This window comes from Accipiter gentilis, chromosome 1, assembly GCF_929443795.1.
Source record: "Accipiter gentilis chromosome 1, bAccGen1.1, whole genome shotgun sequence".
Classification (NCBI taxonomy): Eukaryota; Metazoa; Chordata; class Aves; order Accipitriformes; family Accipitridae; genus Astur; species Astur gentilis.
In genome coordinates, this window is record NC_064880.1 from 43107487 (window position 1) to 43127158 (window position 19672).

General features: G+C 39.0%; 1 protein-coding gene across 10 annotated transcripts in view; it reads right to left on the reverse strand.

Annotated features, from left to right (window-relative positions):
* MYLK (myosin light chain kinase) overlaps positions 1-19672 on the reverse strand; it is a 222486-nt gene that overhangs the window by 14809 nt on the left and 188005 nt on the right. For all 10 annotated transcript variants that reach the window (XM_049803960.1, XM_049803987.1, XM_049803977.1 and 7 more), the window contains 6 exons: positions 16766-17068; positions 13055-13090; positions 12863-12956; positions 11638-11841; positions 6462-6679; positions 786-909 (listed from right to left, as the gene is read on the reverse strand). In XM_049803960.1, the coding sequence (XP_049659917.1) occupies positions 786-909; positions 6462-6679; positions 11638-11841; positions 12863-12956; positions 13055-13090; positions 16766-17068 (979 nt within the window). The remainder of the gene's footprint in view (positions 1-785; positions 910-6461; positions 6680-11637; positions 11842-12862; positions 12957-13054; positions 13091-16765; positions 17069-19672) is intronic.

A 19672-nucleotide genomic window follows, 5' to 3' on the forward strand; every position in this document is an offset into this window, starting at 1 on the left:
TGAGCTGCTCTTTTCATTTGTTTGCATGGCATCGAATGTGTAAAGTCACAGCTGGAAGAAGACGGCTTGCTGTTCTAGGCATGGAGATCCTATTTCCATACACACTTCTCTAGACCCACTGAAGTTCATAATCATGAGTTATCAAATCACATACGAAGATCAAATCAAATACCGAAATATGTAACCAAGGTCTGCAGCTAACTGTCTTCTAAAATATTTCCATGAGCTTGATCCATGCTGCTTATAAAATGTATTTACCCAGTGGTCTATGCTTAGTAATAAATTAAAATACACTGTTGCTTAGTAATAAATTAAAATACACTGTGAACAGATACGGTAATGCTAGGATACTTCAGTCTGTCCCACGAAGGATACCATCTGAATAAGAAGACCCCAAAATTTCACAAAAATTTTCTCTCGGGGATAAAAGAATAGAAATTATCAGTTACTAGTGCATGACCAAACATTACTCTTTAACATCTGGGAAGAAAAAATAGTTTAAAGTTAATAATAAAATACTGTCACATTGTCTTCTTGAATGAGATGAAGCATTGCTGGTTTATGATGTAAGATGTAGAACACTAAATGGCTGAATTTCCAGAACTGCTAGTTCTGCAGTTTACCAATTACACACTTCAGAGAACAGAGAATTTTTATTAAACATGCTGGAGCTGCTAATTAGAATACAAAAGGCCTGCAAATTGGAGAAGAATTCAGAAATTGATGGAAATTTTGTATGTTCAGCAACTGTCAGGATTTCTGTTAAGAATAGGAAAGGTACTCACAAAATGTAGCAGATAACTCCTATACTCCACATATCTGTTTCATATCCAATAGGTTCATAGTTTATAACTTCTGGAGCCACAAACTCAGGTGTCCCAAAGAGAACTTTCAGAGAACCTGCATTTTCTGTGAAGAACGAAAGAGAAAACCATCAACTGCTCCACGCAGATTTTTAAAAACAATTATTCCCCAGTAACAGGAAAACCAGTTTTGCCCTCATATTTGTGATTTTGTTGTAGATCCTTATCAGAAAAAAATAAATGATGCCCGAACTTCTATTTTCTTAGCTGATACATGTATAGCAATAAAGGATTATTTATTAAGCATCCTCAAGCACACGGCACTGTACAAGGCACATAGTAAGAAAGTTCCTATTGCAAGGGGTTCCCACAAGACCAAGTCGAAGAAAGAGGAGAACTTTTATTGTGTCATTCAGACTTGGATGTCCTGAAGTACAAAAGTGTTTGAGCCTCCACCACTTTAGCAGTTGCACAAGAGGATTTCAGGATTCCGGTGTTAGAAAGAAGTTGAAGTTTTCACAGAGTATCTAAGATTTATCGGAGCTCAGAGTTCTGCATTTTATGGTAAAGAGAAACAGTAGTGATAAAATTATAATGATAAGAAATAACTATTTTAATCCAAGACATTTTTTATAGTTCGAACAGGAAAGCAAATTAATACTGGGTTGCATGCCTCTGAAATTTGAAGTGGCACAGGTCAGTGGTGAAACAAGAAAAGCAGATGATGTGCACCTGTCAGATCACTACCTTGTCAGTAAAACTGGGCTTGAGCCTGCTCTCAAAACCACGCTTGCCTACAAGCAAAGTGGTGAAGGGGAACCACGAATGTTTAGTCATCAGCTGCCACTCCAAACTTTTATTCAGCTGGCCTGTAGCACAGGTGTCCTGCATTTGGCTCTACTTAAACACAGTGTGGATGCTTTTAAAATGATCTACAGGGAAGCTAATGCTAGCAATACAAGCTGAAAGAGTGAGGTTATGGGACACACAAACTTGCTCTTCATCTTTCTTGTGCTGACCCACCACTATTGCTCTACTGGAAAATACAGTGACAAAGATAGAATAACAACCCATACAGAACCTAGTAGTGCCAGTTTGTGCTGCCAGTGTGCAACTATGAGTGATATGTCTAACTTTTAGTCATAGTGTGAAACATGGCACAAGTCATTTAGATAGAAATTATTAGGCAAATCTCAATGGGCTGGCTCATTTTCTTGAAAGCTCATTCTAAATAGGATAGGAAGAAGAAGAAAAGAATAAGCAAGGTCAGGAAAGAAACTAAGGAATAGGTTAGGGACTGGGAATAAAAACAATGCCAATAAAAAATCTGTGTTATAAAAGTATAAGAATGTTGGGAAATAAATTGTTTCTGACTTGAAACAGGCTTGGATTCAGGTTGGGAAACTCTTGTCCAGTCTACACATGTGCCTGAGCAATCAGTATTTGCCTTAAGTGAGATTCATTGCATTATGTTTATCTTTTGTGCAAGAGTAGCATTCAGATTAGGCACAGTAGAATGACATAGTGAGGAACTATCCCTCTCCCAAAGAGATTACCATCTAAACAAAACAGATATGAATGGGAAGAAAAACAGATGTAATAGATTCCAATGCTGCTGCTGTTAAATTTACCACAAGTACAGAGATTTCCAGCTCTATAATCAAGAGGAAAGCTTAAAAAACCTCAAACAACAGCAGATCAAAGTTTTGACAAGACTGCAACAGAAGCTACTTTTCCACAACATGGAATCTTTACAGAATTTTTTTATTTACCAGAACTTCCTCTACCAAGTTTTGCAATATAAGTGCTGATCCCAATACTGACTCCACACCTACAGTTACCTCTGTTGAAAGCTGTTAAGCCATTTCATAAAATGTAATCATACACCTAAATTAGTACTCTTTTGAGGTAGGCAAATCCCCAATTTACGAAATGAAAACTGAAGGATATATGGGGTCAGCAACTTGCCTAATTGATTGAACAGCATGCTTGAGTCAACTTTTAAGCACCACCACAGTAATTCACTCACAGTCATGCCAGTTTCCCATGTTAAATACTGTGAAGCCCTTTTTGCTCTGCTTGGGTATGCTGATAGTAAATAAATTGTGGAAACCTCATTTTCACGTTAGCCCTGCCTTCAGAGACCCCTCAATGCAGAGAGTAGCCATTTCTAGAGACAGAAGCAGACAGAAGAACGCCTGGGAGCAGCCCCAGGGAATCACCTAGATCCTCCCATGCAAGTTCACCAACATCAAGATTTTCCTGCCAGATATCTGACTAGCCTTTAAAAAGCACATTCAAAAGCTATTCCACAACATCCCTACACTCACATAAGCAGAGCTTTCTTACCCCCAAAAGTAGGATCCTTTCCCTAATAACCAATCTAAACTGACTTAGCCTAACACAAGGGCAATGTCTTCTCCACAGTGGCAATGAGGAGAAATCACCCTTCCTTTTCCAAGCACAAACAGGAAGCCTAAGACCCCATCTTCCCATTTGCCTTCTCTGTAAGGTCAACACCCACTTTTTTGTTTTCCCAACTGTCCTTATGAAAACTGACTGAAATTTGTCACAGAGAACCTATTTTCTAAAAGCTTTATCATGACCATCCAAATCTCAGTCTTAGATTTTCACATCCAAGTTTGGAGGCTTTTCTGTGCACTGTGTAAACTACCATGAGCCACTGTGTATGCAAAAGGCTGGTGTATGAAATGTGCTGCCCATAGGTCAGAGAAATGTTTTTTTGAAAACATGGCCTTTGAGTGCAAGCATACAGTGTGAAACAACTGACACAGCATTTTCTGTGTATAAAAGAAAAAAGAAAAGAATAAGACCTTTTCTATGCAATAATATGTCAAATCTTTACACAGATGTTTACACGCTTAGTACACATGTAGGATCTGTGTTTGGATATCCCTTAGTTCAGATAGAAAGCTGACAAGCTAGCTGGAAACTGTTGCCGACATTGTGTATAATCAACTGATTAAAAAAAAAAATCTTCACAGTACTCAAAAACCATTCTCTTTTCTCCTCAAGAAGTTTATCTTAAACAATTTTCTACATGTGTTCCTCAGCACACCAAAAAAGGTCAGGAAAATAGCCAGCTGCAGCTTTGGTATTTCCTGACAGTGTAAGAGAACTAATTAGCTGCAGAAGATGACTGCAGAAGGAGCTGATCCTGATTTCTTTAAAACTGATCAAAACCCTGAATATTTAGAGGCATTAGTTTGCACTAGTTACAAAAAGTAAATCTCAGAAGTTGAGGTGCAAAATCAGCCACTGTTCCCTTCAGCAGTCCCTTGGTTGAGCGATTTCTGCTCAGAGTCAGGTCCACAGTACAAGGGCTCCAAGCCCACATCTGTCAAAGCCAAAGTGAATTTGACAGCCAATTTCAAAATCACAAGGCTTGAAGGAACACAAGTGGAGGAATGTGCCCTCAGTGCACCGCATAAGACAACTAGCAAGAAGAGGGCACTTCGTGAAAAGAATTTTTAGCAATTTTTGTGAGTAAATGAAACAGTAAAAATTGTTTTTTACTTTTGGAAAATGTCTCAACCAAAATGTTACAAACGTCTTCATGATTAACACAGTGCTTTTGCTTTATGGGCATGGAATGGGAGGGCACTTTCTCTTCCTGGGGAAATGCCACACGCGCCGCGTTACCCAGAACGGCAGGCTGATGAAAGAAACAGCAAGTACCTATAATGTAACTTTGCAAGAATTGGCAATATATTAAGCCAACTGAATGTACAGTATTGTGAAATCAAAATCAGCGTCAGTGCCCATAGCACTCATCCTTCTACATCAAGAAAAGTTATATATAGGTTACAGATTTACTACATGTGGCATGACTGCAGCAGCTCACAAGCTAGTGTCAGCTGTGCAATATACAGTGATACCACAAGATTAACAGAAAAACGGAAAAGCTGATGGATATGAACAGGCCACTGAAAAGATGATCTTCCTTTTTCTAAATGTGGGTTCAACTGTGGTTTCTAGTTAAAAGGGTAGTTGAAGAAATTTCTATAAAAAGGCCATTCTGTGGTTACATTCTATCTCCTGTTGATGAAATCCACTCACTTCAGCAGTAAATGTAGCTTTCAGGCTGACAGCTGGAACATCATGGGATGAAGTCTTTCACACACCTCTGATAACACAAACTTCAGCACTGGAGCTTACTTAACAGTTCATCTGTTTCCTCAACAAGAACAAAATCCAGTTCATGCTCCCAGAAAACTATTGGCTCCATACTGGTGAAGGAACATAAATGGCAGCGATCTCTTTTTTAATGAAAGAGATAAATACCTTATCTCTGAGTTCACAGTGTCTGCGTGACCAAGATTCATGTAATACCCTTTTGGAGTTGAACGTCATCTAAAAATCTGAAAAGCAGAGTTCTTTTCCCCTCTTCATTCAACGTACCATTTTTGGTTTGGTTTAATAAAATTATATTCTTGGGTATGCAGTAGTCTGTTAGTTAAGTGTCAAAAGAAGGAGGAGGAGCAGCATGTAGGCAGATAACAAGACCCAGAAGGTTGTAGTTCCAAACTGTACTCTTACAAAAATCATAGTTCTACTTTTTAATAAGTATTAAATACAATTTTGTTTAAAGAGGGAAGGCAAAAATTACAACTAAGAATCTAGCTCTGGGCCTTTTAATATAGCGAGTAGCAATTCCTGAGTTGTCCCAATCAATTCAATGACAGAAGAGCCGCAAATCTCAGCTCTCCCAGTATAACAGGTTCATAAAGTATTTTAGCTCCTTTTAATTCCTGGAATGATTTTTTTCTCTTGTGAGAATATGAGATTAAAGATCAGTGTGTGATGTTGGTATTGTTTAACACTAACAAACACAACTGGAGGGCACCTTTTTAGAGCTGCATTAACACTGAGCAAAATGAAGATAACAACTCTCCAAGGTCTTTGGCTTTCAGATTGCGGAGTATGTTGGAAAGCTTAGTCCAAAACATATGATAGGAAGGAGCTGAAAACAGCTTAGGAAGAGGAGGAACTTGTCAAATGGAACTTTTTTCCCCTCAATCCCATTGTTTTATTTTTAAGTAGTGCTATGATATTAATTATTTTGAACATGACCAAAACACAGCTCTTTATGGAACTTCTCCCATGGTTAACATGTACAACAATATGCTGCTGTTTACGATATGATAAATGATAAAACTAATGGGGAAGTGTAAATTTAATGTAATTATCCATATTTGAAAGTCTTTTAGAACATCACCTTCACCCCTGCTGTTATAAAAGTTTCAAGGATTTGTAGTATTCATGAAGATCAAGGTTTTGTTCTTTTTTTTTTTTTTTACAGTTAGAGAGTTAGCATTCTATGGTTTCCTGTAGTTTGTTAGCATTACTAACCACAGTGTATTTTACCTTGTAGTCTGCAGGGATACTCTGTCCATAGAAACAGATAGGTAGATTGTATACATTTCACTGCAAACTCCTCTGAAAGATGAGATGCCCTAGTCTCACTCTTAAATTTCTTATTTTCCCCTTTTCTATTTTTTTCCCCAAACCAGAACTATTTATATGAAACATGTCTATTTACTCTTTATACATGAAATAATATAACAGTAAGTATGAATTACCACTTGTCCTGCCCTTTTCCCCATGTCATACTGAAATAGGCAGAAAAGTCATTACCTAATCTTCTTGCAAGTCCAAAGTCAATGAGTTTGATACTTGTACCAGTCTTGTTGACACACATAATATTTTCTGGCTTCAAATCCAAGTGGACAATACCCTGCTTATGGATGTACTGAACTCCTTCTGAAATCTGCTTCATGTATTTAATGCACTCTCTCTCTGTCAGTTCAAAGTCTTCATCAATGATTCGTTCAAAGAGTTCTCCTCCAGAAACCCTATGAAAGACAATAAAAAGAGGACTTCTGTAGCTTTTTTCATTTTGGGAGCAATCAAACTAGATCCTTTACACAAGTAGAGATAGTTCAAACTTGCAATAGTCACTTCAGGATGCAATCTTTGCTTTGTAGTGGCATTTTCCATACAACGATCACACAGGAAGAATCATTTCTTGTATGTGGTATAGATCAATAGGTTTTTCCAATCTGAATGTCTTTCCCAGGTTAGGACTGTGAAACACTCACACCGTTATCCCAGGCGATAGGGATGTAGCTGGATTTATATCCTGCTTTTAGGATTCAGCCACCTGCACCTGGCAGTAAAGCGTGTGTGCCATGTGATTGTCGCCACACTGATGTGTTTATAACGCTGCTCCAGACTCTGAGCTCATGTTTCTCCCTGCTTCCTTCCCTCCTATGCTCCATCACTACACAAGCACAGATAACATAATTTAGAAATAAACTAAAATACACAGGATGGGTCCTAGGAAAAGAGGACAAAACTTCTAGTAGATGAGCAAAAATTTGGGAAGAAGAGAGACTGAGAGTGACAAAGAAGGAAGAATTGGCTGAAGAATGGCTGAAGAAGAAAGAACTGAAATTATATGGTTAATTGGAATGCAAAGCTCAAAGGGTAAACTACCGATGCAAGTGAGCTCAGAGGGAATTTCCTCCTTAGCTGTGACAGGACAAGGGCATAACTCACAACTCTTTCAGCGCTGGTATTTTTAGCTGAGCCATCATCACACTCCTTGTAGGTCAATTCCATTTTTATGCTTATTTAAGATGTGAAATAATTGGACTTTCCAGGGTAGAATCTCCTGGAATGAACTGTTTATGGAACTAAAGTGGGACATTTTAAACCTACATTTAATAAAGCAAAATGTAAGTTGTGGTTTGGTTTGGGTTTTTTTTTTTTAAACTCTGAGTAATCACTCAACTGGTTTATCTGCTTACGTCCAAAGATGGGAAATACTTTTCTTGTATGCGGTGGGTGAGTGACCCATACAGAAAGGAGCAAATGGTGACGAGCAGCTTTGCTTTTAGAAATCTGTTCTAAATTAAATGCTCCATGGTCTTCATCTGACTTAATATTTTGCAGCAGTGATGCTTATTGCCAAATGTAACTGCAGATTTCAGTTACAGAAAGAAAACACACAACTGAAAACTGGCCTTGCAGTGTTTGCAGGTTGTCAGATATATGATTATATCCCTCGTGTACTAAACTGAAATTGAAACATCTGGAGTTCTGGACACATTTGTTGCTTTGGCTATAAGATTTCAGAAAATATAGAATTAGAAATGCTACTGCAGTTTCCTATTAACATGGAAATGGTAAGAATAGAATAAGCTTGACAAACTGAGAGGTTACGTTGGTTTATAGCACATTTGTAACATAAAGCTAATAGTATGGCTACAGCTGTTGAATAAACAGCTCTGCTAAGTCCGGGATCTAGTATTTTGTTACTTCAGTAAGACATTAACCAGCATGGAGATGTATATGAAAACTTCTGCAGGCAAAATGTTTGTATCTGGAGCACTCTGCAATTCCAAAGGATAGCCATCGTAATACTAAAAAGTACCCGTTGGGTTTTGACTATTTAACACAGAAAATGACAACTTCTTTTTACTATAAAAGCGCCATACTTTTTAGATCCCTAAAGTGCAACATTTTCAGAAATAGTGCCATTGTCTCAAGCACCACTTTTTAGCGTTTTATTTGGAAATTAACTACTGTTAATACATCTACGTGCTGTTTTTACCCTGGGACCTCTATACACTCTGGTAACATCATTAGATTAAATTGCAATTGCACTTATAGAATGCATATTTTTGCATTTATGTCCTATACCAAATCCAGTTTAATTTTTGGCAGGTTAGGAAGCTGAGTTGAACCAATGCAGATTAGGTTCTATGTATACACAGAAGGAGAAGTTGGCTTTCTTCAAACCGTCACAGGTAGTTCAGAATCTAAATCTCTCATTCTTTTCTGGATTCTCCTCTTTTCAATCTTCTCTAGATGAGGTCACAGGAGAAAATATTCATGTCTACAGAGTCACAAAATACACATTTTAAAAATATTTTATTATAAGGTTTTGGTCATGGAAGAAGAGTGAGAAGAATCTACCTTGGAGTTGCCCAGGCAAATACTCAACTGCATTTTAATAAAACTCCCTTAGAAAAAAAAGAGAAAACCTCAGTGATTTGTGCTGACTTAAATCACACCAGATGAATGGAGTTTACTGCTGAAATTTTGCTTTAATAATCTTAATTTGCAATACAATAATCTTCTTCTGATCTATGTCAAAATAAACTGACTATCTGAAGTATGTAAAAACTTTAAGGCACTTAGCTCCCAGTGCTGAATCCCATTCACAAAATGCTACTGTTTTTCAGATATTCTTTTCCCACTGAGATGCTTATCATGGAACGAGTACATCGCTATATTTGAAAAGGAAATGCCTGAGATTTGCCCCTGACGTCCAGCAAATGGTAGATGGGAGTTTCCAGGGAAGAGCACATCAAGTGATTTGAATCATTATAGTGTTTGATTTTAAATGAATGATAAAAATTTCTAAATTTCTCATAAATATGAAATCGAACCATATAAAATAGTGGCACGGCAAATATTAAAAGGAGAGAGGGTGAAGTTCAAAAACTTATAAGAAAGATACGGGAATAAAATTAAAATAAGAAATTTAGGATGATAATCAGGAAGAAAAATCCAAAGCTGCTCCTCATCAATACTTCCAATCTGAATGGAGCAGGAGCTGCTAAGTTCCAGTCACTGCGAAAATCTGGTTTAAAAGGAGACTGATGGCAGGTGAGCTTGATTTACTTGAAATCCACGCATTTAGACTCCGATGAGAATAAAGAGAACAGCTTGGACACTAAGAATTTTTGAAGGCATTTCCCACAACTTCTTCAATATGCCAAGAAACATTAGCTTAACAGCTAAACCAGAAATGATCCATCAGCGGCTCTCTAACAACACAGGTGCGGTTGCCACGCTGGGACTGTGTCGGCTGGGTAACGTGTGGCAGCACAGAGGCTCCCAACTCATCTGCCACGCGGGTGTCACACCAGCAGCTCACTGCCCACACCTGCTCCAGCGCAAGGACAGACTGCTACTGCCTGCCTGCGCGCTGCTTTAAGAACCCCTCCTCCTACGGCTTTCGACACTGTGGAGATGTCAGTGGAGGGGTTCAAAAGCCTAAAGAGGTAGCTACCCCGAAGTAAAATCACATTTTAATTAGACTGGTTAATGAAACTACTTTGAATTTGATCGCACTTTTCTATATTTTTAAAAAGTAAGCCCCCTTTGTTGGCAGGGGGGAGCTAACGGAGTGTAAAGCCATATGCTATTCAAAACTCTTTATACATTTCCTTATTTTCCATTAGGTCTGCCAGCTCCCCATTCCAAGCTAAGTAGGGCTCCCTTCCCTTACCGTCATCAGCTTGCTCAACTGTTGAATCTGAAAATAAAAATGCCTTCTTGCACATAAGTTCCAAGGTTGAATAATGGAGATCCAGTCTCTCGAATGTGCTAGTGCGATAGTAGTTTGCACATAATCTAGGCAAGCGCCAAGCAAGCAAAACGGACATATAGTCTCTTTCGCTTCTAACAATTTATATCTTATTTAGCACTTCCAGCCAGCAAAAAAAATGCTGCTTCTTGCAGCAGACAGCACATGAGGTAGATGTGGCAGCAGAACAAGTGACTGATGTAACTTTTTGGGAAAAACATCAGCACAGATCAGGATTGCATTTTCTTTCCAGCTGCTACTGCCACAAGTATGGGATTCACACTAAGCAGGTGCGTTATGGCTGATGTAAACGTTAGTCATGTTGGTCAATATTTTTTTCGAAGTCTGACCATTACTTTCCTTCCCATGCTGTGCAGATTCTTTTCTTATAATGAATTCTGGTACAACAAGACAGCAACAAAGGCTATCTTCAAATTCAGTTTTACTTAATTGTAGAGCTTTGGACGAAGAGTGCAATGACTTTCAAGTAAAGGAGAAATTCCCTTCTACAACTGCTACACCTGGACCATCATGGAGAATCTTGTGTATTGACACTAAGGACAGATCAATTAATGTTTAATTAGCTTTTTGGGGGGAAACAGTCAGTGTAACCGATCTTTCTGCATCTACTGGTCTAGATTTAGAACATTCACTGGGTTCACCTGTGGAGATTTTTTAGACAGCACTCTCTTATTATAAATAAATGTTTTGCAATCAGAGTATCTATGTTGTTGCAGGAAAAACACATCAGACTAGTCGTTTAAGGACTTTTAAAAATATAAAAGCTGGATATAGCACTTGATTAAAACTAAAGTGTTCCCAATACCTCCTGGGTACTATAAATTTGCCTGGGTGAATTTTTTCATGGAAATTCAACTGTTTTGTTAGAGTGTAGCTTAGATGTTTGCATTCTCAAGCATATCTTTCTCTCCTACTGTCTGTTGTGCACCAACATTCAATTCTCTGCAAGAGACAACTAATCAGTGTTTAAGTGAAATTTGACACAAGCTCCTTCGATACATGTTTAGAACTGCCTAAAGAAAAAAATATTTTTTCTCCTCCTTAAACATGGTTTTGGTTCTAAATGCAAGCCCAAATTGCAGCTAACTTTTTTTCTCTCCCCTCCCAAGCTGGCAATAAAAGAGTGAGCTGCAGAAAAACACCACATGTACTTGATTAAAAACAAACAAACTAAACAATAAAGATTGTAACACATCTTCACTGATTTTTAAGAGATACAACACAGATTCATTTACACAGTTTAAAGAAGTTGGATAAATAATTGGAAAAACTTGGAAGATGCGAAAACCATCCAAACCCTGCAGATCCAGAGGCTTTTGACAGTCCCAGGTCTGGGTAAGTTGCTACTTTTGTATGCACAATTATTTTCAACATTATTAGCTTTGTTAGTGTGATCTGCTTTATACTTACATTTCCAAGACCATAACGATGTTGGCTTTTTCTTCAAAGGCATCTACACATTGGACAAGTTTTGGATGATGTAGACAGTTCATGATGCTGATTTCATCCCTTATGTTCTCTTTTTCTTTAGCAGAGTATGCTTTGAAAAATTTTCCTGCCCAAACTTTTCCAGTCTTCTTCTCAACAAGCCTAAAGACTTGTCCAAATTTCCCCCTGAAAATATATAACTATTTCCATAAAATGTTTTTGCAGTGTATGGGCCACCATGAATAGCAACATTTGACTAAATATTCCAAGCACAGCCACTCCATTCTGAAATAAAAATGTCTTCATATCAAGTCCTGTTCTGTACTGATTTTGTGTAGACTAATCTGCAAGAACTTTTGCACGAATACCACATTTAGAATATCCCGCTATTCCAATTAGCAAGTTTTATATAAGAAGATTCAAAAAATGGACTCCTACCAGGCTTTAAATCATGTGGCTCAAGTTCCTCTGCACACAGTTTTCTATAGGTCATACACCTCTGAAGAGGCAGCAGACAGGAGACATCTCAGGTATAGGATATAGGTGAAATCAGAACCTGAATGCTAGAGGCTTCCGTACTACTATTTCACATGGCTGCATTTGTACAATTCTAGCTCTGTGATACACTTACCAAGATTTGTTAATGGCAGCATACAGGATGCCCTGGCCTTCAGCACCACCAGCAGCACAAATTGCTGAAAGATTATCATGGCACGCAATTCACATAGCCACGAGTTTGAGCACTGAGAAACACAGCCAGGCTAATCACTGACCTTCACTGAGCAATACTATTAATGCTCTTGGGATTATGACCACTGTCAACAGAGATTCTAGCCCATGGGCAGGATAATCTTATTAGCACTAATGGATATAATGGAAATGCAAGTACACAATGTGTACCTTTTTTTCAGCTAGCTTTTAGAACACTGAACAACGAATGAATCCTCTAGCTTTATTCATTTGTGGGCTCCATTTTCCTTGCCAGAAACGCATGTAGTGCCTATTTAAAATCATCAATTAATAGGAATAAAGGATCTTTATGGAGTGGAGGCCAACATATGTTAAAATCTATTTTTACTGCAACAGAGGAGCCCAGCTGGAATGTTGAAAGTGCAAGACACCGTCAAAGAATGAATGCACATGATCTTTATAATTGACTGGTAGCCTTGAAAACTCCAAGTCTTCAAAAGCACAATATAGTACTTACGATCCCAGTCTTTCTTCAATATTATAGACATCTGAAACTTTTTGTTCAGTGTTGATAGTGACCGTCCGATAGTTGACCTCTGTTTCTTTCCCTTCTACAAATAAGTATTAAGGACCATGATTAAAACCTCCATAAAACGTGAATTAAAAACACAGATTTGCATTTGTCCTGATTAAAATATGAACTTCTTACCATCATCAGATAGCTCCACTTCATCCTCTTTAAGCTCTATGATGAAAATAAAAAGACATGAAAAACTTATTATATAGGTTATGATACTTACACAAGCTGGTCAAATTATTCACAGTAACATGGGCAACTGGTAGACCCTATGGCTACGCAGCAAAAAGCAGTCAGGGAGTTTGTGCGTTAGCGTCATAATTAAAATCTCTTCACCACTTCTGCATGACTATCGACTATACAATCACAATCTGGTCACCATTTCTTAATAAATCAAGTTCATGGGTTTTGCAATACTTGTGCATTGCACCTGCCTACTAGAAATATCAGCATACTGAATCAGTTCAAAGCCATCTAATAAATAGCTTTAGGAATGCCTTAGTGAAAGAGAAAATAAATTGAAATTATTAAAAACAATAACAACATTTCTGGTTCAGTGACAAATACTTTCTGGCTTGCCTATGCATTTTTTTGATTGCAAAGCCAAAAGTAAAGCAATTTGTACATGAAACAATTCCTTGCAAAGCATCCAGACAAATTTTTCAGACTCAAGATGACTAGAAAATTTGGACAGCATGCACTTCCCTGAGCATGGCTGAATTTTGAAATCATCGAGGTCCAAATGGAGTCTTAGTCCTGCATGCATACTCAAAGGCAGGCAGCGATGTTGGCAAGCCCAGTGATGTAAGACAGAGTAAAAGGTGGCCCAAATGTCTTGATTTTCATTTTTAGTTTTCATGTGCATGAACTGTCAGTAGCACCACTTTTTTTGTTCCCTACGTTGCCTGCAGGTATGAGGGGAAAGAGGGTGTAGTTGGAATGTTGTTATATATTGCTTACACTGCTTGGGCTTGCTCCTAAGACCTGTGGCTATGACCAGTAATTTGAGAAACTGTAAAGGCAGTTGCACAGTGACCTGTATAATTCTCTCTTTAGCTGCTGAAGCTGCACCTTGCCATTATAGAGTGCAAGCCTAACCAACTGATTTATCCCCACTGTGTCAACAGATTTATGTTATGAAACATTAGTGCTGTACTCTGGATGCTGTTAGGTGTTTTAGAGTGTGGAGTTATATGCAGCGGATTAGAAGAAAACAACAGAAAAAAAGGGTGCAGGGTGAGCAGATAGCTGGTCTGATGCATGGGCATCACCTTTTCACATCCAACACGTAACACTGCATCTGTACTCTGGTAGTAAAGCCAGTGAAGTAGATATAATCTGTCACTACAGCCCTTCTCTCTTTTTTCTGGATTTGCAACCCTTGTATGTGCCAGCACAGACTAGCTGGTTTGCAGCTATTTACCAGAAGAGCAGGGAGGGAAGCGAGCCCTCCCCACTCAGGGTTAGCTGTCCTCAGATCTTCCTCAGCTAGAAACCACACTTGCATAGAGCACATCATATTTTCCTCCCCTTTTAAGGGCTGCATAAGGGAGCTGATCCCAACCACGCTGCCAGGAGTTAATGTCTGCCAAATACTGATTAGACCAAGAAGTCAGTTCCCGGTTCTGCAGTGACACTATATTGAAGCCATGAACTAGAAACATTTCGGTCCACCAGTGGAAGCCTAAATTAGACAGGCGGAACATATCTGAGCTTGGTAAGGGCTGAGTAGCTGTGCTAAAACCTTTTTCAGAACTGAGTCAACGGTACCAAATTTTCCTCAAACATGGCAATGCCTACTTTAATCTGTTGTGACTTACAACCTTATTTTAGTAGCTGTTTTCTTTAAATGCACAGTGAAAAGTTAGCCATGCTTTTCTTCACTAAGATTATATTGAGATTGCTAATATGCACTGGCCACCTCAGTGTGAAAACCAGTAATCAGTCTTTCTGGCAGCAATGGAAAATCCCTATTTACTCAGCTAAGTGTTTACATAGATGGCAGCTTAAAGTCCTGACTTTGAGAGGTGCTGCACACATGCATTTTCTACTGCCTTTAATCAAAGCACCAGTTATATTCACACGCTTTATATGACTTGCCCTTACTCCATGCTAGCTGCAGTATCAAGAATTGAAATCAAGAAGCCCTGGCACTGAGAGCACCCTGGCATTGACAACCCACCCTCCTGCAAACAGAATACATTTTCTTTTCACTCAAAACAACTTTTGTTTGTTTGTTTGTTTTTAATATGTATCACAATAATTCATACACTTTCTAGGCTTTTTGTATTAAATCTATGTAAGAAAACTCTCAGGCTTAAAAAGAAAAATAGCTTCTTTGCTTTGGTCCAGTACAAGTAGTGCTTGCTCTAGGAAAAACAAATGTAGGGAAGAGTCACGTCCCCAACTCTAAGAGGAGTTTGTCCTGCAACTAAAGAAAGAGGGCATTCAAACACAGGGAATTTTATTATGAAGAGCCAACGCCGTCTAGCTTCCTTTCGATTTATTGCTACTTTTAATGTTATTCCCCCCCCCCCCCCTTTGAAGAGAAGCTGCATCTTGATTTAGGTCAGGTTTTAAATCTTTAAAATAGAGGAAAGTAATTTCTCAGAATGCATCCAGTTTAACACTTGAAGAGAAATATGATTTACTTTTGTTTGAAAATGTATGTTGAGAGGCTTACACAGTTGTGTGATGCTGCACCACTTTGCTATCATTTTGTCTTGCTGTGGCAATAAAAGATAACATCACAAGGATTATGTGAGACTCTTAAAACTCCAAAGCCCTGCATACATAAGTAAGGAGGGAGAGATGACAGAACACACAGTCCACGCCTCAAAGACAGGAAAAATGGCAAAATACATTATTCCTGGTCTGGGCTTTTTGGTGTGGTATGACTATCAAAGTGATCCTTGCACAGTAGGTAGATGTGGGCATGCACAAAAATATGCATTCAATATCTGTTTTTAAAAAATAATGCTGATTTGTGTGTGTGTTTAAAATTTTGGTACCAGTTTCCAAAAAATTCCCCAAATGTTCCAGCTCTTCCCATTAGTCTTTGAGAAGATCTTAAGCAAAAAATAAAAGGCAAAAGATACTGAAAAATATTTTTACAAGTACATGCAACTGTAATCAAAACCCCTAAAAAATATTTTTAACACCCATAATGCTGCAAAACCAACATGCTAAGTAGGATAGCCTTGAATTCACGAGATTTGTGTACTACTGGCAACAGGATTGAAGTGTTCTACCATGCTGGGATTTGAAGCATGGAAACTACAGCTAGGTATGAGAGGCTAATTCAGTTTCTGCTGCATATTCAGTGCTTGGCGAGCAGCAAGCCCATTTACTTTTTCCAAAAGCAAATTTGGGGTAGTGTTTATGGCTTGTTTTTCTATGGTGTGTCCAGTGTAAACAGTAATAATTCCATCAGTATGTTTCAGGTAAGTCACCAAGCATCATTTTCCAGCTGGGCACGGTCTGAATGCGTAACTTATGTGTGAAAGGTTTCATCTCCCATTACCTGTGCACTGAACTAGAGAAGTCTGTCAGCCAGCACTCACACCGTAAGCCAGAAGTCACATCATTGGTTGCTTTCACAAGGCAGGGTTGTGGGATCCCTGATGCCAAGTTTCCACACTGGATGCATGCAAAACTTACATGCTCAGACACCCACATGAAGTCTGCGAAGGGACTTCAGCACACTTACAGCCAGCATAAGCATTCATTGCACAGAGGCACATGTGAAGGAGTGTGTACAGCTGCCTGGCCTCACTGGAGAACTGTTAAGATAGAGTTTAATTCAATTCAGATTTCTTTTTTTTTTTCCTCTTAAAAACTAACCTTCTTGTTTCTCTCCAACTTTTACCAGCTCAGATTCTTGACTGGGCTCACTGATGCCATACACGTTAGCTGCTCGCACACGGAATTTGTACTCCCGGTCAGCCTGCAGGTCCTGCACATTGAAAGAGGTGCTGCGGCAAGTAGTGAGATCTGTCCATTTGTTATCCACTGAGTTCCAGATCTCCACAGTGTAGGACTGCACCGCACTTCCACCATCATAAGAGGAGCCATACCATGAGAGAGTGAGGGAGGAACTCCGTATGTCTGACGCACAAGGTGTTCCGGCAGGTGGGTCTGGTTTATCTGCGAAAACATACACAAAGCACATTAGATGAAATCATGAGGGTAAGAGGGTAGGACTTCCATTAGGGTATAACTGGCCCTAGCTAACAGCCTTTTTCTTTCCATGCCATAGCTCTGCTTCAGAGGTTTGTACTACAGGGAGAAGGAACAACTGCAGCACAGACAGACATAGCTGAATTAGCTAACCTAGATGGCAATCCCACATGGGCCTCAGCATGGGTCGTTCAGTTCCCTGGGCATCTTGCTAAGCCGTGCTGAAGCCTAATGCCCTTCACAGCTATCATTAGGGAAACTATGGAGACTAAAACCAGTCACAGCTATGCCTGCAAGTACTGAAATCAAACCTCCCATGATAGTGTGAACCACTCCTTCGTGAACTTCCTTAGAGGTTTACCCCTGTAACAGTCACCATAGCTGTGACACTCTTCCTCCAGCTCCCTTCATCTGCTTCCATACTTCAGGACCACTACTGACCTTTCACAGCCTCAGAATGTGCCACTCATCCAATATTAGCTGGGCAGCAGAGATCATAAAACCAGCTTGTTGGCACAGAAACACAGATCTTGAAGGGTGATAACTTCGCCTGCTAACAATTTAGTCAGCAACTTTGCCTATGTGCAGTTTTTGGAAGCCTAGTGCACTTTTTGGTAAAAAGGAATTCAGCTTAGAATACATCATTTAAATATTGAGATTTTTTAAATCTCATATGCATTTTGGAAATTGTTGGGGAGGTGGAAGATAGAAATTTCTAACTGTTTTTCCTCAGTTAGGGGCTTGCTCCCGCAGTCCTTATTTGCAGTATCACCAGAACCTGGTGTGCAGATGAGCAGCCAACTATGCAAACATCCCATACAATGCAAAAACTTTGCAGTTATATGACTTTTTCAAAATGAAGTTTAATGACTACATAGTTATTGAAATGAATGTTTTCCTAAGACAGAAAAATGTTGACTTTAAAAAAAAATATTACTGATTAAGAAAATAATTATGGAAGTTAAGCACTTCAAAAGACTTTAAAGGGAACAATTATCTTCCTTGGGAATAATCCCCTAGGAAGTAATCTAGCAAAACCTACAAAATAATTACGATGTTGATCTGGATGAACTAGTGGCCAAAGGTTGAATGAGAAATCAAAGGATGGGATAAAATGACAGAAGATGAAAAGAAAAAGATAGAAAGTGTGAGATGCTACAAACAGTGGTTACACTGGACATGGGCTGATACAATCCTGCCCCATTTTGCTGGTTAAAACTGTTAATGGACATTATCACTTTCTCCTTAAGAAAGCCAGAGCTGGCAAACCAGCCAAAAAATACAGCCACTTTCTCAGCAATAAAAACATCCAAATGCTGGGGAAAACCGCCATGGACTTTGATCAAAGCCTTGCTATGGTAGACTATATCAGTTACCCCTCCATACTCAAATTATTATTCCTGGGAAAATCACTGAGCAGACAGAAATAGCTACAGGTTGCCACAAATATGCCTTCAGTTCTTGGACAGAAGGACGTCTCCTCTGACTGCTGTGGTTTTACTCATAAAGAGGGAAAATGGGGTAGTCTAATCGGATCAAGACAGTTAAATATCAGTTCACTCTTTGGAAGAGTGCAAGTTCTGTTGACCAATGATTTCCCTGCAAATACTTCTGTAATTCCTTTTAGTTCAGTTGTGATGGAAAATCCATCTCCCTCCACAACTTAAACATATTAGAAGATCTATAAATAGAACTTGTTAAGTATGAGGGAAAAGACTGGGAGGAAGGAAGGGAGATGGACACCACGGGTTTGCTGCTGCATTCGGCATGAGAATGCCCGGGCAGAAGAAGACACTGCCAGAATTTAGGTTATCTCTATTCATTTTGGCAACACTTAAAACATCATTCCACTAGGAGTCATCATTATACAGTACATCTCTTGTTAAACACAAATATCAGAGACCAGATGTCCTTAACCTCTGGAATGGCTTATTGCCCTGCTTAGTTGTCACATTTTACTCACCTCATTTTCTGGCAGGATAAAGGGAACTATTAACAGGCATGAACTTATAGTGTAGATATCATGAACTGAATCACAGAGAAGCTAAATGACTTGTCCAAGATTAGAAAAAGAGATTGTAGCAAAGACGAGAACTGAATCTTGATCTCCTGGTGCCCAAACCCCAGCACCCCTCTTCCCTGTACTAGTCCTGCCCCAGCCTCCTTGAAGCTGCAAGAAGTGAGAATTCAATGCTCACACCATTCGCAATATCAGAACCCTTGTACAATGCTATAGCAGCCACCAGAGAGCTGGTTGTGTGGCACACATGGATTGTATGATTTTAGTCAAACAGCAACGATAGCCGTCTTCTTTCCACTACAACTTACTATCCATGCAGACCTTGTAGGGAATGATGCTACCTCTGTCCTCTTCAAAATCTGTACAGAAGAATATTCAGCTCATAATCATCACTGCATCATCTCAAGATGCAGATAGAAGAACTTGGATATGTAACAGCTGACTTATCCTAAATCCAAACAGAACAGAGAAGTTGCTGATAGTAAGAGGAAAATACTTTGAAGAAAAAGCTAAGGCAGTAGGCTATCACCTTACGGAGGCATCTGTTCGGG